At 43.4% G+C, this 27,290-nt stretch overlaps 1 protein-coding gene across 2 annotated transcripts; it reads left to right on the forward strand.

Moving 5' to 3' along the window:
• Window positions 1-54: 54 nt before the first annotated feature.
• POMT2 (protein O-mannosyltransferase 2) lies at window positions 55-26,220 on the forward strand. 2 transcript variants are annotated; one of them, XM_086462323.1, is made up of 21 exons: window positions 55-308; window positions 1,031-1,115; window positions 1,926-2,030; window positions 3,881-3,989; window positions 4,873-4,981; window positions 6,673-6,832; window positions 9,413-9,519; window positions 10,486-10,568; window positions 11,699-11,808; window positions 13,881-13,947; window positions 14,846-14,918; window positions 16,417-16,495; window positions 17,266-17,417; window positions 19,123-19,214; window positions 20,277-20,353; window positions 21,475-21,546; window positions 21,761-21,820; window positions 22,030-22,135; window positions 23,949-24,089; window positions 24,564-24,678; window positions 26,076-26,220. In XM_086462323.1, the coding sequence occupies exons 1-21, from the start codon at window positions 55-57 to the stop codon at window positions 26,179-26,181; spliced, it is 2,262 nt and encodes a 753-aa protein (XP_086318449.1). In that variant the 3' UTR covers window positions 26,182-26,220. The 2 variants fall into 2 exon arrangements, with proteins under 2 accessions (XP_086318449.1, XP_086318450.1); XM_086462324.1 differs by having other exon boundaries at window positions 100-308; window positions 14,849-14,918.
• The last annotated feature ends 1,070 nt before the right edge of the window (window positions 26,221-27,290 follow it).

Raw genomic sequence — 27,290 nt, forward strand, 5'->3', positions numbered from 1 at the left:
CCGGCCTACAGCTCCCAGCATGCCCCGCGCCCCGTCCCGGCCCCGCCTCCCAGGATGCGCCGCGCCCGGCCCGGCGCTGCGCGCGGCGGAGCCCCGCGGATGCCGGCGGCGGGGGGCGGCCAGGCCGAGGCGGGCCCGCGCGGCGGCGCCCTGCGGCAGCGGGAGCCCCGCCGGCCGCCGGGGGGTCCGGCGCGCCCCGCCGCCCCTCCCGCCCTTCCCGCCGCGGCTCGCCCGGCGGTGCTGGCCCTCGTCACCCTCCTCAGCTTCGCCTCCCGCTTCCACCGCCTGCCGGAGCCGCCGCACGTCTGGTACGGGGCGGGGCGGGGCGGTGCCTGTGCCCGTGCCCCTCCAGCAGGGCACTGCCCCGGGGGCGGCGGGCCGGGCCCAGGCCCCTGGTTGTGGGTGTGTGTCCGCCTCCTCCCGGGAGGCGCCCCGGAACCAGCCGGGTTTCCTCCCCGCGCCCGGCCCCTGGCAGGAGTGCGCCCAATCTTCCAGCCTTCGCCCCGGCTCCAGCACCTGCCCGCCCCTGCCTTCCGCAGCCCGGCGGGGATGGCTCCGTGCCGGTTCCGGGCAGGTGGTGGGACAGGGTCCCGGCGGTGAGGGCCGCAGGGCAGCGCGGTGCTCTTTGGCCAGCCCGCTCCCGGCCACGGTCCCTGTCCCGCTCTTTCCACCGCTCTCGGGTCATGTTGCAGAGAGGGGACCGGGTCTCGGGGAGGCGGTTTTGGGGATCTGTGAGTTGCAGGCTGACTCTTAACGTCTCTAATCTCAGCCTGGAATCGGAAGGGCAGGCTAGAGGTTTCGGAGGGCTGTTTTCAAGCTCTTTTAAAAGGACCCTGCCTAGAACGGTTCGAGTGCTCTCCATGGTTTCCCAGTGAATTTAGTGCAGTGTCTTGTATCGAATGTACGGCACTAACACTCTATGTGATGAGAAGCATGAGTGAAAAGACCTTTCTGGATTTTTTTACTGTCTTCAGCATTGTAGCAGGTTGGTTGTTGGTTTGTTTGGTTGTGTTTTTTTTTTTTTTTCTAGTTGGGATGAAACTCATTTTGGGAAGATGGGAAGTTATTACATTAATCGGACCTTCTTCTTTGATGTCCACCCCCCTTTGGGGAAGGTAAATACCCTTTTGTTACGTGTTTCAGAAGCCACAGGAGTGGGTCAACAAAAGTGTTCCCCTTCCTTCTGGCTGAAGAATGTGATGACCACCAATACTTTTCCTAACTGTTGTTGGCATCGTGGTAATTTGCATTCTGTATGCAGAGCCTCAACTTGCATCTTTTCTTCTTTGTGAAAATATTTTGACTATGGGAAAACAAAACGCTATTGCATATTGGGTGTTTGAAATTTAAAAAATGAACATGGCACTTCAGTGGTTTGGAGGGGATATGCAGTAGAAGCCTACAGTTCAAAGGAACCAAACAGTTCCTGATAGCTTGTGTGCAAGCAAGATGCCTACCACAAAGGACCCTGAAAGTCTTGACTTGCTGTTTTGTAATTGAAGAACTTGTTCTAGCAGCAGCAGCATGCAGTGTTAATGAAGGTGCACTCCTCCTGCCTCGGAAAGGTTATCTTCCTTTCAGGCTGAGTGTACTTAAACTATAGGAATAGGGACTTATGGGAGAATCTAGAGAGACAGAATTCTCTCTGCTAAATCCCACACCTGGTATTTCTCTTGAGCTTGCAGTTGTCTTTGTAGTCATCAGGCAAAGTCCTTTTAATCCTTCCTGATTTTACCTTTAGATAAGGGACAGTATGTATGCATATGAATTCTGTACATAAACTCCTGTTTAGATGATGTGTCTGAATTAGGTAGTTATCCTCGGGATCAGACTTGCCTTCTGTAAAAGTCTTACCTGCTGCTGACTTGGATATTCCTTCCTGCAATGTGATTTCTCTGACCAGTTTTTTCATGTTCCCTCTTCAGATGCTGATTGGACTTGCTGGCTACCTTAGTGGATATGATGGTACATTTCCTTTCCAAAAGCCCGGGGACAGATACGAGCAGCACAACTACATGGGAATGAGAGGGGTAAGCCTTTACAGGCTAGTGCCAAGCTGGCTAGCTCTCCTGTGCTCTTCAGTACAGAGTGTTATGTCATAAGAACAGCTTTCCTGGATCAGATCAGAGGTCTGTTTAGCCTTATGCCTTGTCTGTAAGCTCCTTAAAAAAGTGTTAGTGGTTGTATTGTGATGTAAGTCCTAATGTCTGGCTGTGCGAGGCCAGGTAAGAAAGTAAGGTGATTATTGAGGCCAACTCTTGCTGCCTCACTGATGGGACTACACTCCTGAGTGAGACTGATATCTTGCCTGTTCTGCAAAAAATTGTTGAGCTTGGGCTTCTGCTCACACCACTGTGCCTGGCTGCTCAGCTGGGAAGCCAAGAGTGTCAAAAAGCCAGGATCATTCACTGCCACCTGCAGTTTGCTACCACTCAGTTTACTGAGCTGAGTAAGCTGATGGAACCAGGGGGAAATTACTATTCAGAGTGGTATTCTGTCTGAAACCCTGGCTGTACTACTGTCTCGGAAGACCAAGAGCCATAAAACCAACAGGAGATAACATGAGCCAAAAGAAGAAACAGTGGCCAGTTGCTAGTACCTAGAAAGGTATAAAAACTGGGAAGGCGTATTTTCTTGGTTTAGTTTGCAGGTCTCCAGCAATTCATTCTAGATTTCCCTAAGCGAAAGGTGACAGAAGTGCCAGAGCCAGACATTGAAGAGAACAAATTTTGCTATGATGCTGCTTTCTTTTGTTTTGTTTTCTGTTCTTCCTCCAATGATCCTCAGTCTCATTTGTGTAGGGGAGGCGATACTGGTCTGCTAAAAATGTAAGGTACAGGTGTATTTTGTTCTTAGATTTCATATTCTAGTCACAGAATCACAGAATGTTGGGGGTTGGAAGGGACCTCAAAAGATCATCTAGTCTGATCCACCTGCCAAAGCAGGACCACCTAGAGTAGATCACACAGGAACGTGTCCAGGTGGGTTTTGAATGTCTCCAGAGAAGGAGACTCCACAACCTCTCTAGGCAGCCTGGTCCAGTGCTCTGTCACCCTCACAGTGAAAAGTTTTTCCTTATGTTAATGTGGAACCTCCTGTGCTCCAGCTTGCACCCACTGCCCCTTGTCCTGTCATTGGCCATCACCAAGAAGAGTCCGGCTCCATCCTCCTGACGCTCACCCTTTACGTATTTATAAACATTGATGAGGTCACCCCTCAGTCTCCTCTCCTCCAAGCTAAAGAGACCCAGCTCCCTCAGCCTTTCATCCTAAGGGAGATGTTCCACCCCCTTAGTCATCTCCGTGGCTCTGCACTGGACTCTTCCAAGCAGTTCCCTGTCCTTGAACTGAAGGGCCCAGAACTGGACACACCGTTTCAGATGTGGTCTCACCAGGGCAGAGCAGAGGGGGAGGAGAGCCTCTCTCTTCCTACTGACCACACCCCTTCTCATACGCCCCAGGATGCCATTGCAGCTATGAGGGCACGTTGCTGGCTCGTGGTCACCCTGCTGTCCACCAAGACCCCCGGGTCCCTTTCTCCTACTCTACTTTCTTGTTAATAACTTGTTAAAATAAGTTGAGTACAGTGGATGTGCAGTACACCGACTTGACGTGTCTGTTTATGGATATCTGATGTAGTCTAGCACGAGAATGACCAACTGGTGTTACTGACACCTCTACAGAGCAGAAGAACCCGCTGTCCTTCTCAGGACAGTATCTTTGTTCATTTGGCTTTTGTTTGATGTTCTTAGTGAGTCAGTTCAGCTACCACACACATCCTGTTGTTGATAGGTATGGAAGATGAAGGAAGGGAAAGGGTGTGGGTGCATGTTCACCTTGGGGAGGGTTATAATTTCTACTGTGATCTTCTTTTTCTGTAGTTCTGTGCATTCCTTGGCTCCTGCTTGGTTCCCTTCGCCTACCTCACAGTGTTGGAACTGTCAAAGTCACTGCCAGCAGCCTTACTCACAGCTTTCATCCTTATTTTTGGTAGGTGTTCCTGCTGCAGCAAAATTGAACAGGTTAATTGTTCAGAGAATTTAATTTCTGGGTTATTTTGTGTTACCTTGCCAGGGGTTATTGCGGTTAATGAGAGAAGTTCCCAAAAGCAAAGCAATTCTGCTGTATATATACATATGAGGCTTTTTAATTGGTGATTTCCTTGAGAATTTTACAGTCTTGTTTAGTTTATAGGTACTTCTGTTATCTGCATAACCACAGCATTGGACTACATTTCACCTCAGTTTTAAGAATTTTTCTAAGATGGATGGTCAGGAATGATTTTGCCCACTAGCAAAATATTGGTGTCTCCCATATGAATTATAGAGGTGTGTAACAGCCTACTGCATTACTGTGGAAGAGTTCACAGTAAGAAATGAATAAAGTTCCTTGTTGAGTTGAGCCAAGTGGAGAAATTAACATTGCAAATGGAGTTACCCAGATTGGGGTTTTGTGAGAACTCACAGGTACTGAGGCACGGAGACTTCAAATACCCAAGTCACACTCAGTTTTTATAGGTCGCATCTGAAAGATGACTTCTCCTGTAGGATCCTCTGGCACCGTGCTGGTGCCTTAGTAGGTAGATCGTTGCTCTCTGTAACACTCTCCATCTGAGTATGTTAGCAGGACTTTCCAAATGGTGTTTCACCACATATAGTTTACTATTGTGTTGTACTGCCTGGTTTTTGTGAGGTTGTTTTTTTTTTTTTCATTTGTTACTAAGGTAGAAGGTGAAATGTTCTGATCTGCTTCTGTTTCTAAAATTTCCCTTTTTCACCTTGTCTTGTCTACACTAAGGAAACTGGCTTCCTGCAATCTGAGATTCACTTTGGAACCACGAGTCTTTTTGACATTGTTGTGTGTCTGTTTGCAGATACGGGCTGTATTACTTTGTCCCAATATATTCTGCTGGATCCCATTCTGATGTTCTTCCTTATGGGAGCTGTTCTGAGTATGGTGAAATGTAACAGCTGTGCAGATAGGTAAGATAAAGATGATAACTTTGTTAAACTATGGGTACTCATCTTTCACACAGATAAAGTACTAGAACATGTCTGTCACTTGGTAGTCTGGGTGAATGACTGAGATGAGATTGTTTCAGGAAATTTGGAGGTGAAAATGGCTCATGGTAGGGGAGAGAAATTTTTAGTATGAGACTTGTTGACATTAGGGAGAAAGTAGCTGGGGTAAAACAGGAGAGAGACTTAAATAGGTTATTTTAGCATGAAGGAAACTTCAGTAGAAATAGTGTGTATGGAACTGCAAGTCTTGAAAATGAAGGTTGAAGCTTTTTAAAATTTGCAGGAGAGAAAGCTAGTATTGGGCATTGTAGGTCAGAGAAAGAGGAACGAAGGATCGTTGTAACCTGTTCAAGGCTTTGGTCCTTAATGGCAAAAATACTAATTTGTTATCTTGAACCAGTCACTTTGTCTCCAGGCTGGAGAAACACAGCTTATCTGTGACTGTAATCCTATAAGCACTTATAAAATCCTGCTAGCCGAGGTAAATAGTGTAATTTGTTGGTCTTAGATAAATTGGTACCAGAAATTTGAGGGAAATATAGCCAGGATGTTTCTGAATAAAGTAGTCGGGTTCCTGAGGATGTTTGCTGTAGGCCCATCCAGAGGCGGATGGTGATTTATAGGTATTTGGCTATGTCAGAAGGCTTCTTTGTGGGTGGTCTGTACAGAGTAGTTTCCCCACAATGCATCCAGAATTTGAAGATGTCAAAGTGTAGAATACTGTGTTATATATGAGCAGTTTTTGTTTCATGAAATGTTGGAGAACTGGTCATATCAATCGTAGTGTGACTGCAGCAAACGTGGCTAAAATGCAGCCTGCAGCATCGTGTAGGGCCATCCAAGGCCGTCCTTATCTACAACACATACCCCAGGAGTGCAAGCACTAAGTTACAGGGACGTGTTTGATCAGCTCTGTGTGCCCTGACCTGAACTTATTTCTCATGTCTTAGAGCTAATCCTGTTTTCAAACTAGTTGATTTTATGCAAATTAAAAGCTAGCTCTAGCTATTGTGTTGCTTAGTAGGTCATGGGGATTTTTGTCTAGTCAAAATACAAGTGTCAAAGCATCAGGAGTCAGTAGGAACATGATTTTAAATTCTACTGTCATCTTTTCTCATCTTTTCTCTGTGGTTCAATTTTAGTTTAGTTTGTAATTTGTTTTGCTTTTTGCTGCAGCTTTTGTTTGTGCTTGGGGTAGAAGTTTTCCACTATGACCTTTCTGCTTTAGGAGAAGTGGCTGCTCTTTTTCTCTTGTTCTCCCCCATGTCCTTAGCTTTCTGAGAGAAGTAAGTTTGCATTTTATGGAGTAAAAGTCCTGTTTCTATTTTCAGACCTTCCATGAGTCAGACTTTCATCACACTAGAATTTTAGCTTATACCTGTTCTTCCTTAAAGGGGAAATGTAGGGCTGTCCAGGCTTAAGTGTTTGGCCCTTCTGAAGCTGCATCAAGCCTTCACAAACCTGTATCTGAAGCCAGTATCCTTGCATCATTCTAAAATTAATGAAAAACTTGTCTTTCTATTCCTCGTGGGCTCCTGAGGAGATGGAATGTTATTTTGCAGGGTAACCAATTTGCTGTTTATTTTCATGATTGCAGATGCCCATTCATGTAGCCATAATTTATTTACTGACCTGCGGTATCTGTCCTGCAGGCCGTTTTCCGCCTCCTGGTGGTTCTGGCTGAGTCTGACTGGTGTGAATCTTGCTGGAGCAACAGGGGTAAAGTTTGTTGGACTTTTTGTAGTCCTCTTGGTTGGCCTGAACACGATCCATGACCTATGGGGCTTGCTGGGGAACCTCAGCCTGTCGCTGGTGAGTGTTAAAACCTTTTCTCTATGTTATGGGTTTCTTTCTTTTGTTTGCTTTGTAATTCTCCTGGTCTTTGACAACTGTGTAACTAGCAAACAGTGATTCTATCTGCAGCAAACAGGGGCGTCTGAGGAGGGTGGTGATAATTAAAGATGAAGGTTATAATGGAAAAACTATTGCGATACACTGGAGCAAAACCAAACACACACATGTTAATGGGCTATAATGTCATAAGGGCACAGCAAAAAGGTTGTTGATTTTTCATCACAGAAACTATTACCTTTCTAGTTGGATGAATTTTATTTCAGTCTAAGCTAAAAATGCTGCTTGGAAATGGCCTAAAGCAAGATGTTGTCCAACACTGTTACGTGACCTCCTGAGGAGTATGTGCTACCTAGCAGACAGGCATGTCTTGCAGTACCTAATTTGCGTAAGTGTTGTGAGCTCAGGCTCTGCTTCATGAGACTACGGGGGCACAGGCCGTGCTGTAGTCTGTCGTGAGTCACAGGAATGCCCTGCCACTTGCAGTCTCCAAGGCCAGTCCTGAGGATGAAGGCAGCCATAGCCTGCTTGATTTCACACACATTTAGTTCTTATAAACTCTAAGAATTTTGCTAGTGTGTTTGAGTGCCCTGTTCTAATATATTGCATTTTATGTTTGCGGACTGTGAAATCTGATATTTGAAAAAATACTTTGATGTACCATTTGCTGTCTTGCAACCAGCAGAAAATGGATTCTTTAAGCACATCTTCTTTTAAGAGGTGTGCAGTTCTCCTCTTGTCTCAGCCTCTTCTGAAGATTGAAAATTCTATTTCTTTCACTTACTGTTTTTGTCCTGTTTGTCTCATAAACAGTGGGGGTTTGGGGGGACTTTTTCTATTCCTGCTGTGTGATTTGTTTTCTCTGATTAATGTGAATCAATATGGGCTGCAAAGATGTAATGTTCCAGCTCTGGAGAAGCGCTTGTTGAGCAAAGTCAGTTAATTGCATTTGAAATGGAACAAATCCATCATGTCTAAGCTTTCTGCCAGCAGACGGCTGCACAGTGATTTCATTTGTGCTGCTGGCAGCAAAGGCACCAAGCCCCTGAGTGTTAGAATATGTAAAGAAATTTACTCCAGAAGGTAGATGCTTTCTGAATAACTATTTGGCAACCCTGGTGCTTGAGGTGGAGGGGGAATGAAACAGTGAGGATGAAAACCTTGAAAGCCTGAATAACTTATCTCTGCATTTGTTCGAAAACTCATGATTATTTACATGCAATGTTTGGGGGACTAATTTGATTCCTAGAATTCTCAGCTTATCTTGGTCCACTGTTCTGGTTTGCTTGATGCTGTCTTTCACGTACATTTTCCTTTTTGACTTTTCATTGAAGTCTGTAGTTAAAGAAAACCTTTTCACAAAGATTGGAGCATATTGTGGTCATTTTGAGCAGGGAACTGGAAATTAGTTCATGTGCCTCTCCACTGCATAAGTTTGGTTATGTACCATTAATCAGCATTTTTCCAAGTACCCAGTGGTTATTAAGTGTTCTGCTGAAGACATGAGCTGAGCAACTGTTTCCTTTGTTGACTTCAGTAAGTTCTTAGTTTTGTAATGTGTTCAGCTCTTTTTCCATTACTTGAAAACTGAAATCTTTGCATCTGGTGTAATGGGATGGAGAATGATTAGCTTAATGATTATGTGGTAGGTACCACATACAAAAAATACAGCAGATATCAAGTACATCTGACTTCATCTGCTTTGAAGTTAGATGTGGACATTTAGCAAGAAAATTTTGCTATTTATGTGTTTTCTTCTCCCACAGCTGTTTATTACCCACTCTGTACTTGACATTATTTACTACCAGCAGCGTCAGTAGGATGTGAATATGTAATTGCTTCTTGGGCATCTGCGTACAAACCACTTTTCCAAGTGGTTTAAATAAAATACTTTGCTTCCGTGTTGGGGCAGCTGAAGCACTCACAGGTTTTGCTGATGACTTTTCTGTAACTTCTGGCTGAGCAGCAAAAGAAGTTGCAGTGTGAGAGCATTCTTGCTAATTGAGCTGGTTTCTATGAATGAAGTATATCTAGGTCCCCCAAAAGTCCTGGTTACATTCACATTTGCATAGGGAGACGTGCTGGGAAAACAGGTATTTGTTTTCCCTTTTGCTTAGCTTTGACAGTTGCTATTCTGGAAGCCATCGCCTTGCTGTGATTTTGTGTCAAGTTGTGTCCCGTTCTGATAAACAAGTAAAGGTCCTTGTTTTCAAAGTATTGTCAATGGGAGCTGCCCACCTCCTTTGCCCAAGTTAGGGATGCTCAGCACTTTGGAAAGTTAAACTCTCCTATTGCCTGTTTTTGTCTTCCTCCCAAGACCCTGAAATTTCAAGGTACCACAGCTCCAGCTTTTAGAGATGCACAGCAAGGTCTGCCTAAGCTTTGACCTTTCTCTAGGCCCTTTTGAGGTAATTCTGCAGCCTGCTGAGCTTGCTTGCATGGCAAGCTCCAGCTATAGGACCGCTGCTCAGAGTCCTGTGAAGTAAGGAGTGGAGTTGTTCCTGCAACTGCACTGTTTGATCCAGGTTGTGTTTGTTACAGGTCATGTTTGGGAAGCATTTACTGGCTCGTGTACTCTGCCTCATCCTGCTCCCGCTTGCCCTCTACACGGCTATGTTTGCTGTTCATTTTACAGTATTAAATAAAAGGTATTTCACAATGTTTTCTCCAGAAGAAGAATCGCTTGTCTTTGCTTTGAATTAGACTATTGATTATGGATTTCTCCACATTCAGTGTCAGAAGCACAGCCACAAGCTGTGTCTTTGTTTAATTCCCTTCCCAGACTCCTGCATTGTTCTTACAGAAAGGCTCTGTCCAAGCTGGCAGTGAAACTGAATTTGAGCTTGAGACTTTCTGAGATGCCAAGCAAGTATCCTAACCAAACTCTCTGTCTGCCCTTTTTCCTCCTCTCTTTCCTGGACCTGTAAATGTCTCAACTCCATTCTTTTTCTCTTTGTTTTTGTAATTAAAAAAAAAAAAGGCATTGCATTCCTGAAAAATGCTTTGGCTGTGATTAAAAAAACTAAGTCTGAGTGTGCTCAAAGGGAGGACTCTTCTCTGAATGCCTGCAACCAAGGGATGCTTTTTATGTGGAGAGAGCACAACAGCTAGTAAAATGGCCAAGTAATGTTTTCCTATATGCCAGTATTAAGAGGTGAGGTGAATAAGCATTTCACTGTAAAAAAAGAATATAAAATTAATTCTGTTATTTTTCAGTTTGTCAGCTGGTCTTGTGACTAACCTCATAGCACAAATGAGACTCAAGGAGCTGCAGAAAGGGGCTTTGTTATATGTAACCTGGCAGTGGGTCAGTTTATTTGTCACAAGAACACCTCCAAAGATAGTTGATCGTGCTTTGTGCAGTGCCAGTGTGTACATTTTTGTGACCTCAAGTCCTTGCAGCTCTGGGCAATTTCCTGCAAGACTGTCTCTATCTGCTGTGATTCACAACGTTAGAGGTGTGTGCATCTACGGGCACTGCAGTCATTCTTCTCCTGATGCCATGTCTGGTTTTATCATTTTCCTTCTGTAAAAACAATTTGGTAATGCGTGACAGAGCTTTATATGCCTGTTTTGCCAGACTGAATTGTCACATGCTTTGCTGTCTCTTGTAGTGGTCCTGGGGATGGTTTCTTCAGTTCAGCGTTTCAGTCCCAGCTGATTGGGAACAATCTTCATAATGTCTCCGTTCCAGAGTGTGAGTGTCCAAAGAAATAAATGACTCTGAGTGTTGTCAGTGTACGTGGGGGGTTAAATAAGAACAGTGTCTACTGTGACTTGGTGCAGGACAGTGCAGATTATGCCTTCATGGTCATGATCAGATCCATGCTGTTCCTCTGTGCAGTTTTATGCATCGACAGAAAAGAAAAAAGGCTGAAAACAACACCATGTTTAGTGCATGGTCACTACTTGTTTCATCATATTACTTAATAGAGGGAAAGATGCCATTTTGAGGGATTTGAGTTTTGTGTGCATGCATTTTGTTATTTTTTGGCATTTTTATTGCTTGAGACATCAAAAAGAGATTTGTCCTGTTCACCTTAGGTTTGTAGGTGTTCAGATGTGTGATTTGTTTCCAAAATAAGTGTAAATGAAAACTATCACCTCGATTGTGACACAGTGTGCCCCGGGTTCAGTTGTGTTGGATTCAGCATGCACCTGAATTTAGGGGAAAGATGGCTCTCTGGTTGTTTCCTAATCCTCAGGTTGGCTAGGGACTACTGAGCCTTTAATATGGTGTAACTTTCTGATTACTTCAGCTTTTCTCTGGCTATTCCCTGCTTCAGAGCTGGTACTGGGAGAGCATCAGGTCCGTTCTCCAAGGCTGTGTTCTCTTACTTGTGTTGGGAGGCTATGAAGGAAGGTGTCTTAAGCCAGGGTATCAGTTCCACTATCTGATAGCTGAGCTTGCCTCCCTTCCCTGTTGAATTGCTGTAGGGGTCAGAGATGGAGTGCTTCAAGGCAGTCACATGCTTTTCAAACTTGATCGTGTTTTAATTTGACCATGTACTCTTATGGAAAGGTATCTCAAACCTCTCATTATTGAAATTACACACAAAAGAACTAGCACGTCTGTTTAGGTTAAATCTAGGTGGGAGAATTTTAAGTGGTTTAGCCAAATGTTATGTAACATTTTTACTGAATTGTGGTTGGGGATGGAAGATAAGCTTGCAATGAGCTGTGTGGACTAATGTGTCAAACAGGAGTTGAGCTGTCATCAAAACAAAGTGGGAGAATGCACGCCTAATCAGAGCACTGCAGGCTGGCTGGGGAGATATTTGTAGGAAAGGTGCCTTATGCCTTCTTTCCTCCTTCCTTCCCATGTAGATTTGGCATATGGGTCTGTGGTCACCATGAAGAACCTTCGGATGGCAGGGGGATACCTTCACTCCCACTGGCACCTCTACCCGGAGGGCGTTGGGGCTCGCCAGCAGCAGGTCAGTGTGCTGCCGTAGTACCGCCTCTGCCTATGACCGTCAGCCATCGACTCGCTCCCGGTGCACTTAGCATTAGGGGCCGTGGTGACAGGAGCGGTGTATATACTCAGCATCTCAGTGCCACAGCTGTGCACTTGGAAGTGTGAGTAAAAGGATCTTTGAAGAGAGCCTACCACATTGCACCAGGGAGGCGACTTACAGTAACAAGGCTTCATTGTAGTAGCAAGGCCACCCTCCATAGATGGAGGCCAAGAGGACTTAAAAATAATCTTCCATAGTGAAAGTGCTGTTACTAGCTCAAGGAAGGCTGTAAAACTTATGTTTAAAACAAAGACATGACTTTATCTTACAGGTTTCATTGCTGTGTTTTAAAAGCAACAGAATAGGACTGCTGTATGTTGTTTTCACTCCTGCCACTCTCCTCTGTGACCTTACATGAATTACTCTTCTTTTGAGCCTTTCCTCATCTGTTGCCAAAGAATTTGTATGGCTTTTCTTGTTAAATTAGATATCTGTGCATTCATAAGTTAGCCATAACGAAACTATCTGAACTTTCTAAAGGCTTCTGATTAAATGATTAAGCAGTAAATCAAAGTAAAAATCAGAAATCACGTAACTATCGCTAATTAAGTAGTACAAAAATTGAGTATCTTATTTTTGTCCATCATCATCAAGCTTCACAAATCTTTGCAGCTTCTGCAGCTTTCCCAAGATGTATGTTGCAGTTTGCATGTTCCTGTCCAAAAATTGTTCTGAGCTCCTTGAAAGTTTCCAGAGAAAAACAAGTGTTTGTTTTTTAACTCCCTTTAGTCTCTGTGGTGAGGAAGAAGTTTTCAGAAATGAAAAATTTGTCTTAATCTCCTTTTCCTGCTATTCTTCCCAACCAAAAATTCTAATACTCTCATGTGACCTTGATGTTTATTACTGTAGATGCACATGTCATACCAAAATTGGCTCAAGGATAGGCAAAATTCAAGGGCAGAACATGCTTTATGACACTAAAAACAGGGAAGGGGGATATTTAGAGGATGCTGATGGGAGTTTCCTTGAGGGTAAGTGGGAGAAAGTGGAGATTTCCCCTCCATGCTCCCTGCCCTGAAGGGCAGGGAGACTTTGGGGGCTGTGGAGAAGGGAAGGAAATTTAGAATTTGGAGGAAATTTAGGGAGGAAAAGGTGGAGGCAGTGATCTCTCTGCCTTCTCCTTTCCCTCCTCTCCTGATGATACAGCCTCAAGGTATGAGATTTCACTTCCAGCTCTCCCTTTTTCCCCACCCTCAGACACTCCTGTATGGTCTGCCTCTCACCCAGCCACTGGGCCGTCTGCTCCCACCTGAGTGGCAGGCACAGATCTGGGCTGAGCTGGGGTCCCACAGAGCAGGGCTTGCTCCTGCTGGAAGAGGAGAGTGAGCAAAGCGGGAACAGTTGCTCATGCTGCTCGGGAAGGTTGCCCTCAGGAGCAGCACCCTGGGGCCAGATGGTCTCCCCCGCCTGTGGCAGCAGTAGGAGCAGTTACTCTGTGTGAGGCTGAGCAGGCCGGTAAGGATTAGCTGGGTAGCATGTGCAGCTTTAACAGCTGATCCTTGAATCCTTCTTACCTTGCCTGGATCTTTTGGCAGAAGTATTATGGTTGTCACAAGCTCCCTGTTGTCATAAATCTCTACCAGTGATGCCTGTCTGTAAAGCCAGTGCTGTTTCCATCTCCTGGTTCTGGTACCGGTCAGTGATTATTCAAAAAGTTCGGGTTTGGATATCTGGTTGTTGTACAAGGAGCCTCTGAAGTAGGGTGCGAGGAGGTCAAGCTGTATGGTTGGAGGCTGTTAACTCATGACTCAAGTAAACTGACATGAAGTGTAGTTCTCCTGAGCATATGGGCTATACACTAAATAAAAGGTGTCATCCGGGTTAAGGAGTGGCTGGTAACTGACTTTCTAGGTGACACTATCATAAAAGTCATCCCAGGATTTCTGTGTTACTGGTGCATTCATTTGGGCCTCCAATTTGCTGGTGAATATGTGTTTGCTATCAGCAGCTTTTTTTCATGTTTGGTAAAATAATTTATCCTGTGCTTTCAGGTCACTGCCTACTTACATAAAGATTTGAATAACCTGTGGGTTATAAAGAAACATGATTCGGATACAGGTAACAATACCAGTAAAGTGCTTTTTATAACTGCTGCTTCATTTTTTCACTTAAATATTCTGAGTTCCCTCCAGGGCAAAGTATCAGTAATGGATATGAGGGGGAGAGGAGGAAGAACAAGGGGAATCTGGTTCCATCTTGATTAGTGCTGTTTGTGTCTGCTGTGGTTTTGATTTTTCTGCAGATTGTACAGCTGAAGTAAATAAGCTTTTCTCAGCTGAAGATTGCATTGACAACTTTTCAGTGAGGTAGGGGTGCAAATAACAAAGAGAAAATTAGTCTGAAGTCAGTTAATGTATTGTGGAATCTGTTATTGTGATGATGGGTCCTGGAGAAGTTGGGTCCTGGTTCATTCTGATAAATTGTGTTCAGCTGGTTTTCATGCATGTTTGCTTGGGCCGAGATAGGAGTACTGAATGTGAAGATCTATGGTTTGTACCTACATCTGTTGTTTTTAGAATATAATATAGTGTAGCTGAGGCATGTTTGGTCTGGCAGAGTTTTCTTTCTTCACCTGCAGTGTATGTATCTAAAAATTTACAAGAACTGTCTGAACAACAAAAAATGCAAATAACCTAGGTATAACAAAATTATAATCAGTGTTGCAACAGTCATTTTATAATTCATGAAATAAAAAATATATATAGTTTTGGCGTTCAGTTAGCCTGGCCAGGCATCCCCTTTATTTAAAGGCAGTGTGTGATGCTTGGGGCCATGTTCTTTGGAGTAGCCCTCGGGGCTGGTCTTCGAACTAGAGCAGTGGTTTACACCAGGCTTAGTCGACACAAGTTAGTTTGCCTTGTACTGTCTGCTTGAGGCGTGAGCATTCCCAAGAAACTTTCCAAGACCCTGATAACGTTTGTCAGTGCATTGATATGATTAGTTTGCCTTCCTTCAGCAGATCTGTCAGACCCCTCGAGCCCTGTGGAGTTTGTGAGACATGGAGATATTATTCGGCTGGAACATAAAGAGTAAGGATGATTTCTGTGATTCAAAGACATTTCATGATTGAATAGAATTGGTGGGAGATTTGTCCTGCTGGAGACTACATGGTTAGGCCAGCACAAGTAGTCTGTGTGACAGAGGTGTCTGTATGACTGCACTTCCAGTGTGGTGTTGGTGGAGTTTTTCTTCTACAGTTTGTTTTGAAGGGTGTCTGTTAAATGGGCAAGTTTTAACAGAACCACACAACTTTGTTAGAAATACGTGCCTAAGCAGCAGGGGGATTTGTTCAGTTGTGTGAGGTGCAATATTAAGGGTGACTCTTCTGCAAAGAAGCAATTTCAAAACCCTCATTCTGTTGCTTGTCCCCACTCTCTGAGTTTTCTAGGCAAATAGAATGTGGGGTTTTTTTGTCAGTGTACTGCAAGTGTCCTGTTCCTATGTGTATAGGCAGTATCCACCCACTGAAGTTCTCAAAGCGCTAAGATCACAGCAGTGAGAGACTGAACAAAAATGTTGGCTGGAGCCTTCCGTCTCTGTAGGGAGTACGTGAGAGGTTGCAGGGGAACCCTAGTGACTTGATATTTAATGTTCATCTAGGCTAATGTCACTGTGCCACGATGCTCTGTGCTGTCACAGTTTTGATTTCTTAACAGAGGCTCTAAACTTGTGAGCCTGGAGGTCATGTCATAGTGTATTCAGTATTGTGTGTTCACAAATCACTGCTTAGGTTTCTGAAATGGTTTTAAGATGTTAAAAAAAACCCAAAACCCCACTCCCTTGAATTCAGGGTTTTATTGCCAAATAGGTGATAAAATCTTGATTAGGCAATACTGGTTAGGTCTTGATGAGGTCTCCACAATGGGAGGTGAAACTGTCGTGCTGCAGAAAAGATCCGGCAGATGGCTCTGGTCTCCTTGCAAATGAGCCTCATCCAGCGTGGGCAGAGGGTTTCTGTGCAGATGAGGCCGGACTGGATGCAGCTGTATTGTTGGCCGGGTTGGTTCATTGCCTGGGTGGTTTTATTAAGGACTGATCAGGATATGGCCAGGTCTTTCTGTCTGCCCCAGTTAGCAGTCCCTGCTAGGGCAGGAGGCTGTTCGTCTGCACCATGTATAGCTGGTGCTAACAGGGTCCACTGATTCCCCCCCTCAGTACATCTATGCCTGACTAAATGGTACGATCTTTCCCCTCAAAAGCAAGACGGGTAATCAAGAGAGGTCAGGATCTTGCTTTGCTTCTTGCAAGAGCAGGACTGTTAGTTCCATCTTTGCTCTTCATTTAAAAACAAAACCAAACCAAACAATGTCTTTTCCACGTGGAGGTGGTGGTCAGAGTCCCATGGTGGGAAGTGGTGGTCTGACTCTGTGGCCCCCATCGCTGTCGAGGCTGCATCCTGCCCTGCCCTTGGCTGGAATTCAGTGGTCAAAGTGCTGGCAGCTTTCTGAATGGCTCAAAACAAGTTCTTATCACAAATTGACTGATACATAAAAACAAAACAAGGTTTGACTTTTAATTTCATTTCAGAACTTCTAGAAATCTTCACAGTCACCAGCATGAGGCTCCCCTGACAAGGAAGCATTTTCAGGTCACTGGCTATGGAATAGTAAGTGAATGAGAAGATAAAACAAAACCCCCTTCTTTTGGGGAGAGTTCATATCATGCCAAGGGTATTTATTCTTGTTTTTTTAGTTTGTTAGCCAAGGTGATAGATGTGCATCTACCATACTGGAGGAAAAACTGATTTAGTATGAAATAGCTTATCTCATATTTAAGGTCTAGTTAATGTGAACAGAGACGAGAAAATAATTTAAGCTTTTACTGCCAGTCTAGCTTTGGCAGCATTCAACTTCAGAAATGCCAAACTGAGCAACCTTGAAGTTGCTCTGACAAGTATTATTTTATGTATTTGGCCTTGTCACATAGACAAGTGCCTTTTTTTGACAGAATGATGACAGAATTTTGAATCACGAAAATGAAATCTGCTTTGAGGGCTGAATTTCCAAACGCAAGGGGCTGTTGCCTAAACCCCTTTTGTGAAGCAGCCAAGTTACCCCTGTTTAAAATGTAACTCTAAGCCACAGCCAAGTATGAGTTGGAAGCAGAAAAAAGTTCAGGTTGGCAATATAAAAATGTATTTGTGAGTAGTTGCTCATTACTAGAATCATCTCTTCCTGATGGGGAATCTCTTCTGTGAAGTCTGAGTGAGGGTAGCCTGGGCTTCTTTGTTTAGCTTTGCCACCATTGAGAGTTTCAGAAGTTCCTCTTTGCAGTGCTTCAATCCTGTAGGTCTTCTAGTTTGTTTTGTTTGTTATGGGTTGGTTGGTTTGTTTGTTTATGGTGGGCTTTTCCTACTGTGGTATGTTTGCATGATAGAATGGAACAGGAGACTCCAATGATTTCTGGCGGATTGAAGTGGTGGGCAGGAAGTCTGGGAAGCTCATCAAAGTCCTACGAAGTCAGATCCGGCTAACCCATGTGGCCACAGGGTGTATATTGGGCTCTTCTGGAAAGACTCTGCCAAAATGGTAAATAGTTTGTAGTCCCCCTCCACCCCTGCAAGGTCTTGAGCTGACATGTTTGTTTGCTCAATAGTAGTTTTAAATTGAGCAATAAACACATTTCCTTCATTTCTTTATCTTTAAAAGAATAAAAAAGTAACTAGCTGGTACTAAAATCATAACTGGAGGGGAGGATCTGGGTTAGGGTTATGCAGTCCGTTACAGTGAAGGTATACAGCTCTGAAAAATAATATCCCTTACTAAGAGATCCAAGAGTGGCATGGGTGTAGATCTTGTTATCTGGTAAGTCCAGGAGGGGATGACAGATGTGTTCTTCAAGGCCCATTTTATCCTTGGGGTTCACAAAAATTGCTAGAAACGGGGTCAGTTCTTACTGCTCCATACCATAATCCTCCAAATTTGTTTTTATTGATATTAACTTATTTTGTGGTTGGAAGACCTTCCACCATTTTTGCATGCAGCATCTGAAGCAAGGGCAACGGTAACAAGCTGGTAGTAGTAGAGGTCAGGATTTAGTATGTCCTTGAATGATACATCTTCATCATTAAAGTGAGGTACCTGCAGAGACATCCAGACTAATGCTAAGCAAGCTGCTGTATCTGCAGAGCTGTACTGTGTAGGATGCTAACATGGATCCTGAAGCAGCAGGCTGTGCAGTCATGTTGCTTCTGTTCCCAGAGCAGCCCCTGTTACTGCTAGCTTAGGTTTCCCTTCACTGTGTTGTGGTAAAAAGAGCTTCTAAGGAATCCTGTGGGTGCTGAATCATAGTGAGCGCAGGCAGATGCCTCTGGTGACTGCCTGGTCAGGAATGCAAGTGCCATTTACACTTTACTGGTAAAATTTGCCTCATGGGTAAATAATGTGATTTAAAAAAAAAAAAAAAAAAAATCACCACCTCTACCAACAGCATTCAAAAAGGAGGTATTTTTTTTCCCCCTAACACAAACTTACCCTGAATGGAAGTTATTGCCACAAAATACTGATGATTTTAAGAGCTGAGGGGAAAAAATACTTGTTAACTGCAAATAAGGATGGTTAGAGTATATTGGCTTTTTATATTTTTTTAGGAATTTAAAGGGGAGTAATCACTGTCCTTCAGAGAATTAAATGGTGATTAATGAATGGATTTAATCAATTAGTGGAGTTAAGTCTGCTAAGTGGCGATTGGTAGAAAATTGCTTATTAATCTGTCACGTTATTGAGAGAAAGTTCATCAAACCCTGCAAAGTGTTTGATGTGACCAGCTCAAAAGAGGGTGACAGACCAAATGAACAGTTGGTGGGATCCTATAAAGTTGTTCTTTTGTTTCTGTAACACAGTTGCTGTAGGCATGGATTGGCTTAGATTGATGGTGGTGATTTTATTCTGGAGAGACTGTAAAGGTTGACTTGAAGTAGTTTCTAGTTGTCAATGTGCATCATCTTCAAAAATCCCACTGCCTACGTATGGACCTAGGTTTTTTAGTTTAGACACTCAAAGTTAGAAATGTGGCTCAAATATGCAGTAGAATTTTGATGTTGGCTGCCTTACAAAACTGTTTTGATTTGTACTTAGAGCACGTGAGAGTGTGTAAGAATGCAGCTGCTGGGTCAAGTCATATGGTAGGTGTTATGGGGAAGTATAAAGCTAAATGTGGAAAAAATCAGACATGAACTGGAAATATCGAGTGACTTCTTGTGGTATGGTGGCTAACTGTTCTGGTGTTCCTCAGGGGTTGGGAACAAGTGGAAGTCACCTGCACACCATACCAGAAGGAGACTCCCAATTCCCTCTGGAACTTTGAAGATCATATTAACCCTAAGTGTAAGTAATGTATTTCTTTTTCCTTTGAGAGTGCATCTAGGCTTGCTGTTAAAGGTAGGGATGAGCTATCAGATGGCAAGAACTGGCATTCAGTGTTTGGAATTTGTGTGTTCTTTCCCAGCTCAAGTTGGGCCAGTTGTTCAGAGATGCATAGCCTTTTTCTCCTTCACTGTTTGTACTGTAAGCTGGTGATAATGCTTCCAAGTGTAGTGGAAGTATAAAGCCTTTTTTAAGGATTTTGAGATCTTCATGGGTAAGAAAAGTGTGAAGTTTTATAGGCACTGCAATACAGGCCATTATTTTTAACATCACTGGTTTAATTGGGAATTATTGTCATCAATATGTTATATAGACTTTAATTTTTTATTTTTTTTAAGAAGCTACGATCCACTCTGTTCTGGTGTTATTTTTTTTTCCTTCTCTTAACGAGGCCATGCTAAATAATGACTTTGCAGTACCATCAAGAAATGAATAGAAGTGTGACAGAGAACTAAGTTTGCCAATAATGACAGATGGGCCTTGCAGCCTCATCCAGGAGTTGGATATGTATCACAGCCTCATTTGGCCTGAATTATTTGATACCATTTTCATCCCATGAATTGCACATGACTTGGGCTGAGTTCTGAGTTATTAAAAAACTTAGTGTTCTTCATTCTTTCGGAGTGACTGCAAACCAAAGGAGAGAAATCCTGGGCTGTTGACTCGATAAAATTTCCTCTTCTGTTGTAATGCATTTTACGTTCCCATGCTGATGGCTCATTTACAGATAAACAGCAGCCTATGAACAGTATGTCTCTAATTTCAGTGAGAAATACAAATCTGTTTATTTCATGGACTTTTGCCTATTTCTTTTGCTGCTGGAAAGAGGAAATCTAGGAGTATGTGAGTTGTGAAATTCAGTGGGGGATACTTTTGACTGCAAGCCTCTGTGTTTAGAATATGAATGAATTGCGTAGGGAATTAAAAGAGGTGGTAGAAGCAGATTTGTCACAGGAGGAGAGAGTTTAGGTTATTATGAAAACCATACAGACTTCTAATCTATTTTTCTCTCTTTTTCTAAAGTGCCAAATATCAGCCTGGATGTTTTGAAGCCTTCTTTTGCAGAAATTCTGCTAGAATCCCACATGGTTATGATCCGGGTAGGATATCATTAATTCTAGGTTATCATTTTCTTCCTCCTTTCTCTTGCATCAAAAAGAAATACCATCTTCTGAGATATCTGGGTGATGGCTGGAAGCTAGGGCAGAATTTGCATTGCCCCAGCAACCTACTTGAATTTATACTTAGAAAAAAGGGTGCTCTTGCAGCTAAATCTTCCAAGAGTTTGGAAGCCTTGGGCTTGATGCCTGGCTCTGCTGTTGGTGTGATCTAGCTACAGCCTAGTTATGTAATCCCTCCACTGCTGAAATTTGGTTCTGTAAAGGAGAGTTGGAAATTTTCCCTACCTAAGGTTTAAAGTTAAATTAATATTTGTGAGGCAGGAGGATGTTACTGTGGTCAGAGTCAGGAAAATTAGCTAAAGAGGTGCTTAGGAGAACAATAAATGTTTGGATTGAAAGTGGAAAACTTTCTTGAAGTTCATCAAAGTGCTGTGTTTTCTGCTTTCCTCTCCCTGTTTATCCCTGAATATAAAAAAAGAGCTGTATTCAATATTTTCAAGGTGAGCTGCTATTGTGGTCTTTCCCCATGATTGTTCTTTGTGCTCTTGGCCACAGCCCTTCTGCTTCCATCTCCTCAATCCTTTGTCTGAAGAATGAGAAGTTAATATTTTAAGAAAGGAGTCTAAGGTTTTGTTTGCTACTGTTTGTAAAGCATTTCTGAGATTCTTAAGAGAAAGAAGGTAGTCAGGTGTATTATTATGAGTGCTAAGCATTTCCATGGCAACCAGTGATAATGCTGTCTCAGGTAAGCAAGCACCTGCATGAGTTCCCATGGAAATAATCTCTCTGAGGCCTTTTTTTCCAGAGTGGAGGGAAGCCTGTCAAAGTAGTCTCTTAATGAACAAAGATCTTGCTTATGCAGCATGTGTCCTCAGTGACAGAAAAGCTGGAGAAGAGAAATGAGAGAATACATTTTCACTTGCACAGTAATATTAAAACAGTCATTGTGGCCCTCTCTGGAAGGTGATGTGTTTATGCAGTCAGAAAACAGCCTTTACTCAGGAAGACTATTCATGTATGTTTGTGTACCCAGACATTTCTGGGCAGGCTTTGCAGCATAACTGCCTGCGTGTTTAAATTTTATCTTGACTTACCTGTAGGGAAACAGTGGCCTCAAACCGAAGGACAATGAAGTTACCTCCAAACCTTGGCACTGGCCCATCAACTACCAGGTATGTTGATCAATCTACCTTCCTCTCTGTTTTCAAGTGCTTTTGCTGTGCTTCTTAAAGCATAGCATCACTTAATTGCATTGAAGATTTTGTCAGCTTTATTTTGTAGCACTTGAGCTGCATGGATGGGGATTTGTCTCACCTTTGACACTGTGCAAAATACAAACTGGACTGATGGAAACCCTTTTTACTCCCTTCTGTTTTGTTTCCTCAGGGCCTGCGTTTTTCTGGTGTCAATGAGACAGATTATCGGGTTTATTTGCTGGGAAACCCGGTAAGTTGGGTGGGAGGTTCCAAGCCAATATCTTTAGCAAATTTTAGCATAGTCTTCTTTCTGCCAGTGACAATGATTCTCTTCCTTCTCCTCCTTTTGAACTGTCTCTCTTATCGTACTCTTATGCTTGCATGTAGCTTTTCATTTCCTCTTACATGCACTTGTATGTCCAGCCTAAAGTCCCAAATCTTTCTTTTCTTCTTATGTAGGTGATTTGGTGGCTAAATCTGGTCACTATTGGGTTATATCTTCTGATAGCAGTTTCCACTGCAGTTACCCTGAAGAGAGGTGTCCAGCTGACATCTGAACTCAAAGGTGAGGTCATTCTTCCTATCTCTTGTGCACTGTAGAGTCCCTATTAAAACATCCTGGTTTCCTGATACAGGAAAGCTCATGTTTGGACTCCTACATTAAAAAAAAAAAAATTCATATTGTATTAAAATCATGGGGGTTGAAGAAAATACACTCAAGGGAGCTGTATGTACAAAACTCTAAGTTTTATAGTGCTTTGGAAGTGTAGCACAGAGTGATCTGGCTGTTAGCAAAGGGTTCCATACTAGAAATAATCACTCTGATGAATGAATCTCACTTTTTGCATGGCAGACCATTCCTAAGGAGTTGCTAAATTTCCTAAACCTGTAAGACTTGATCGGAAATCGTCAAATCAGCAAGGACCCTGAGACAGCTACTTAGCCTAAAACAAGAGTTCTGAAAGTGACTCACAGGCAGGAGATGTGATCAGTGGCTCCTCAAAAGTCTTACCACTACTTTGCTGGAGAGTACAGAGCTGGACTGGGTATAAGCTGGCATCTTAAGGTGATCCAAAGAAACGAGTCTTGGCAGGCTTTTGCTGCCTTGTTTTCTTGCACGAGACAAGGGCTTGGATTAGTCGGTAGCTCACATGCCAGCTCTGCTCTGCGGGTGACTACCCAGCCTAGCGTGGGAGTTGCTTATGAACTGCTCGAGAGTCAAGATGTTGGACACAATTGCTGCCAGTTACATTACTGCAGCTCAGAAATGACCAGATGTGTATCAGTTGGAAAGGCTGTGTTTGATCTGGGCATATCGCGTATCTGGGCAAAGGTGATAAAATGTATTTCAGGGAAACCTTCCTGATGCAGAGATCTACTGGTCCCATGGTTTTTAGCTTGTTCTGCTTTGCAGGCTTCCAAGATATTTTTTCTAGTAGAGATACTTACCCACATTGGTTACTGATGAGGGTGGGAAACCACTGAGCCAGGGTTATCCAGCAATGTCCACAAGGAAAAGAGTAGGAGCTTCATATCTCAAATAGCTTAATAGTGAACAGGACAGATCTTCAACAAAAATACTGCAGGGAGCTACCTGTATTGGCTGCAAGGGAGACAGACGAGTTGGATCAATGCCCTGCTCTCAAGCCCTGCGTGTGCTCTGTGCTACTGTAGTATGCATGGTGTTTTGAAATGAGGAATGTTTCCTGATATTTATGCAAAGCAAATGACAAGTGCAGCGATCCTTTACTATGTCCAATGCCAAGGTTATAGAGCTTTTCACAAACCCTAATAAGTCATACTTTGACCATTCCAGTTTACATCAATGGTTGCTTCGTTTTGTAGGTCTCTTTGTGGGAATTGAATTCTAAAATGTGGTGTGAAAGTATTCAGTTACACAATAATGTTGTGTATTGTTGGCTGAGCTGCATGCAGGCACCAGAGCTTAGTTCCTTCCCCAGGCTCTGAAAGCTGGGCAACATCTTTCCAGGAAAGGCTGGCAAAGTGATCATCTGGATGGCTTGGAGTCTCATTACAGAGAGAATAAAAAACATCAGAAACTGGAATGACTTAGTTAGTCTGATACATGTCTTGAGGGAACTGCAAGTTTGGTCTTATCATAGAGCATGGTCAGCCTCCTGCCAGTCCCTTGAGACTTATGTCTTTCTATATCCTTTCTGGTAACTGTTCTCCTGAAGAGTGTTTGTATGTTTACAAAGAATGCTGCTAGGATGTTGCAGAGGCTTGGAGCAATTTCAGACCAGTACGTGACTTCCTGCAAAGATCATTGCTGTTGAGTTTAATTAATGTGGTAAGGTTTGCAAAAAGGAACTGTAGTTGAGTTTTTCTCTGCTGAAGTCTGTTTGTTTGTGTTCCAGAACTGTCCAGAGTCGTGCTACGCGGTGGAGGGCAGATCACACTGGGCTGGCTCCTTCATTACCTCCCTTTTTTTATGATGGGACGAGTTCTCTACTTTCACCACTACTTTCCTGCCATGCTTTTTTCCAGCATGTTGACAGGTAAGTACTAGAGTCTGAGAGAAGACAAGGCAGGGAAGCAGGTGAAATTCTGTTAAATTTAATGTTTTCAGACTAAATAGTGGGGGTTTTTATGGTAGGTTTTCTGCTTGTTTGTGCAAAGTGCTTGAAAACGTTAACTAATTAAAAATGTTTTTCACAAAGCAGCTTGCAGTACCAAATTGTCTTTTTTTCATTACCACCCTTAAGACGCAGTCATGTCTAGTGCTTAGGGCATTTAAATTTAGAGATTTGATTCCTATTCTCTGCTGTTACACTGTTCTTATATATGCTTTTATACAAGTTAATTCCCTTTGTTTGCCGCCCCCACTTTTCTGTCAGGTCTGTTTATAATTCAGTCTTGGTAGTTTTTCCTGTGATTTTATACCAGCTTAGCTTCTGGGGCCCAGATCTCTTTTGCCACTCTGTTCTTTGGCCTCTGCTTTGCTCCTGACTTTTGCCTCTCCCTTCTCCTAGGAATCACCTGGGACACACTACTGAAGTTCTGTGCTGGGTTCTTGTCACCCAGCACTAAAGCCAGAAAAGTATATGGAGGGGGGTTCCTGGCGCTGGTTCTGCTCATCATGTACAGGTGAGTGCTGAAAGCTGAACTTTTCCTGAATGTGTGACAGTCACTGTCTCAATGGAAATCTTACTGCCTTGTCTCTGCCTCTCTTCTCTGCCGAACTTGTCAGACATCATCAAGCCCAATCCTAAACCCTCGTATTTGATTAGATTCAGCATCTGTGTCCCAGTGATGCATTATAAAACATCTTTCCACTGCAGGGAATGTTTCTTTTATCCTAGCATTCAGTGTGAACATTCTATTCTCCTCCAAACCCATAGTTCAGTGGTTTCTGATTCTAGTCTGCATACTGGATGGTACCAGATCACTTAAATTCAGGCAAATTCTTTATTGTTGCAGGTTTTCTCAGCTGGCTTTTCTCCAAGGCTGTTGCTTTCTGAGAGAAAATACCACCTGGGATAAAACTATGTACGATGTATATATTATGTTTGGAAGAGATTAGAAGGTCCCCAGTAGAGCTTAGAGCAGCTCCAAAACAAAGGTCCCATAGGACATCTGTACGGACTCGTCTACTGCAATGTTCTTGAGACAGAGAACTGTGTAGTCCCTGATGGGTGTCCTGGTTTGAGCTAGAACTGAACCAGTTCTGTTCCATGATTTTACTTTTCAGCTAAGTCTCTTCTAAGAAACTGCACGTTCTGATATAAACAGCACATTTTTCCAGACAGCATCTCCTTCTAGTAGTGACAGCGCTTGATGTTTATAGTTACCACCAGGGAATTCTGTGCAGAAGGGCTCTTGCTTATACTTGCTCCTATAGAAACCACAGTCACTACTAAATTTTGTGCCCCAAGTTAGAGTGTGAAGTAAAGTGAAGTAAAAAGGTCACAGCTGTGGGGAGGAGCAGACAGGACAGGTGACCCAAAACGGAGCAACTAAGTATTCCATTCCATGTACATCATACTCAGTAAAAAGCTGAGGAATCACAAGGGTTAAGCCCTCTTCTTCAATGCCCAATGACTGAGGAGGAAGGACTCTGTCCATTTTTCTGCCTCCAATCCCAATCTGTGCATTTCTGAATCCAGTTCCCGAACCTGGATCCTGAATCTGGTTCCCATCTGCTGCTGAGTCCAACATGGGACTTCCCCAGTGCCAGCCCTGCAGCATCACGGGTGACATATCATCATCAGGGGGGTTGGTTTTGATATTGGTTTTGTATGTATTTGTATGCATTTCATTATTCTCTTCTTAGTATTATTTTTTCTTTCATTATTACTGTTTCATTAAAGCTGGTTCAGTTTTCTTTTCCAAGAAAAGTCTCTTTCCCTTATTCTCTCTCTTCCCTTATTCTCTTTCTCTTCCCCTTCTGGGAGGGGAGAGGGGTTAATAGAGAGCCTCTGTCATTCATTAGTCACCAGCCCAGTGCCAACCCATGACAACAGGCATTTGATTTCTTTCTACAGCTTCTACCTCTTCCATCCTCTGTCCTATGGGATGATAGGACCCATGGCCTCCGACCCTAGCAGCCCCATGGCAGGGCTCCGGTGGATGGACTCCTGGGAGTTCTAGAGCCAGCAAAGGGAGCCTGGGAACAGCGGATGAGAAGCATGAGATCTGCTGCATGTCAAGCTGATTCTGGTGCTTTGGAGACATGTGACTGTAAAATGCCCTCTCTGGAGAACTCTGGGTATAGTAGCCCTGTTGCTTTGACATTTGTTTGCACTTGCCTGCATTGGAAGATGCAGAGGATGACCATGAGAGAAGGTCCTCCTAAGAAGGCTTATGTCCGGAATCCTTTGGTTATATTCCTGGACAGCTGGCTGCTTAAATCTCAATTTTTTTGAGCAATATATATATATCAGTCAAACAGCAGTGGCATTCCAGCAGTCAGACCAGTGCAAGTTGGAGGCTGTGTGTAGTTGTGTGTTGATATGTGTGTGTCTTCCTTCTGGTAATCTAAGCATCATTGCAGTTTGAGAGCCAGACAGTGTCTGAGACATTAGGACTTTTATCCTGATTAACAACCTTTCTTATGGCGAGGTTTATTGAAAACTTCATGTCAGTATCTGAGGACCTCCATTCTACCCTGCCCTAGCTTTCTGTCATTTTTTGTTCTGACCCTGAATTTTTAGAATTTGACTGAAAAGGGTCTGCTTGAAATCTCCTGAGCCACTGTGCCTTGCCTGTCTCCCAGGACCTCTACAGACAGAGGAGGTGGAGATTGTTTATCCCTGTATACTGCCTTGCTTTCTGGTCACCTTTAATCAGATATAAGTCACCTAGCAGGCCTGTGCTCAGATTCAGACTGTTCCAGCTCAGCACTTTGTAGCTTCTTGGCAGTTCTGTCTGAAACTGCTAAGAAAGTTACAGTAGAAATAGGGGGTGACTTATTTTGTGCCCCAAAAGTATAGCATGAAGACCAGCTTCCTGGAAATGTACTAGAGACTGAAATGATAGCTTGGGAATTTTACAGACAGCTGTCACTCATGTTTTGATCCCAGCTATTACAGTGACAGTACTGTGCTTTTAGGGGGAAAGCTTCATCGTCATGAATGTGGCATCTGCGAAACTGGCTGACAGTGCCACTGTGTCTGCGCGCTGTATTCCAGCAAGTTCCCTCTCGTAGATGGCTGACAGTCAAATTACTATATTGAAGAAAATCTGAGGCCAGGCAAAAA

Source organism: Leptosomus discolor, chromosome 3 (genome assembly GCF_034619465.1).
Source record: "Leptosomus discolor isolate bLepDis1 chromosome 3, bLepDis1.hap2, whole genome shotgun sequence".
In the NCBI taxonomy this organism is placed as follows: domain Eukaryota; kingdom Metazoa; phylum Chordata; class Aves; order Leptosomiformes; family Leptosomidae; genus Leptosomus; species Leptosomus discolor.

Coding starts and splice junctions, on each gene's coding strand:
- POMT2 (XM_086462323.1), top strand. CDS start 55: ATGCGCCGCGCCCGGCCCGGCGCTGCGCGCGGCGGAGCCCCGCGGATG. Junction 14,919..16,416: donor ATTCGGCTGGAACATAAAGA/GTAAGGATGATT, acceptor ATTTCATTTCAG/AACTTCTAGAAATCTTCACA. Junction 24,679..26,075: donor GTTCTGCTCATCATGTACAG/GTGAGTGCTGAA, acceptor TTCTTTCTACAG/CTTCTACCTCTTCCATCCTC.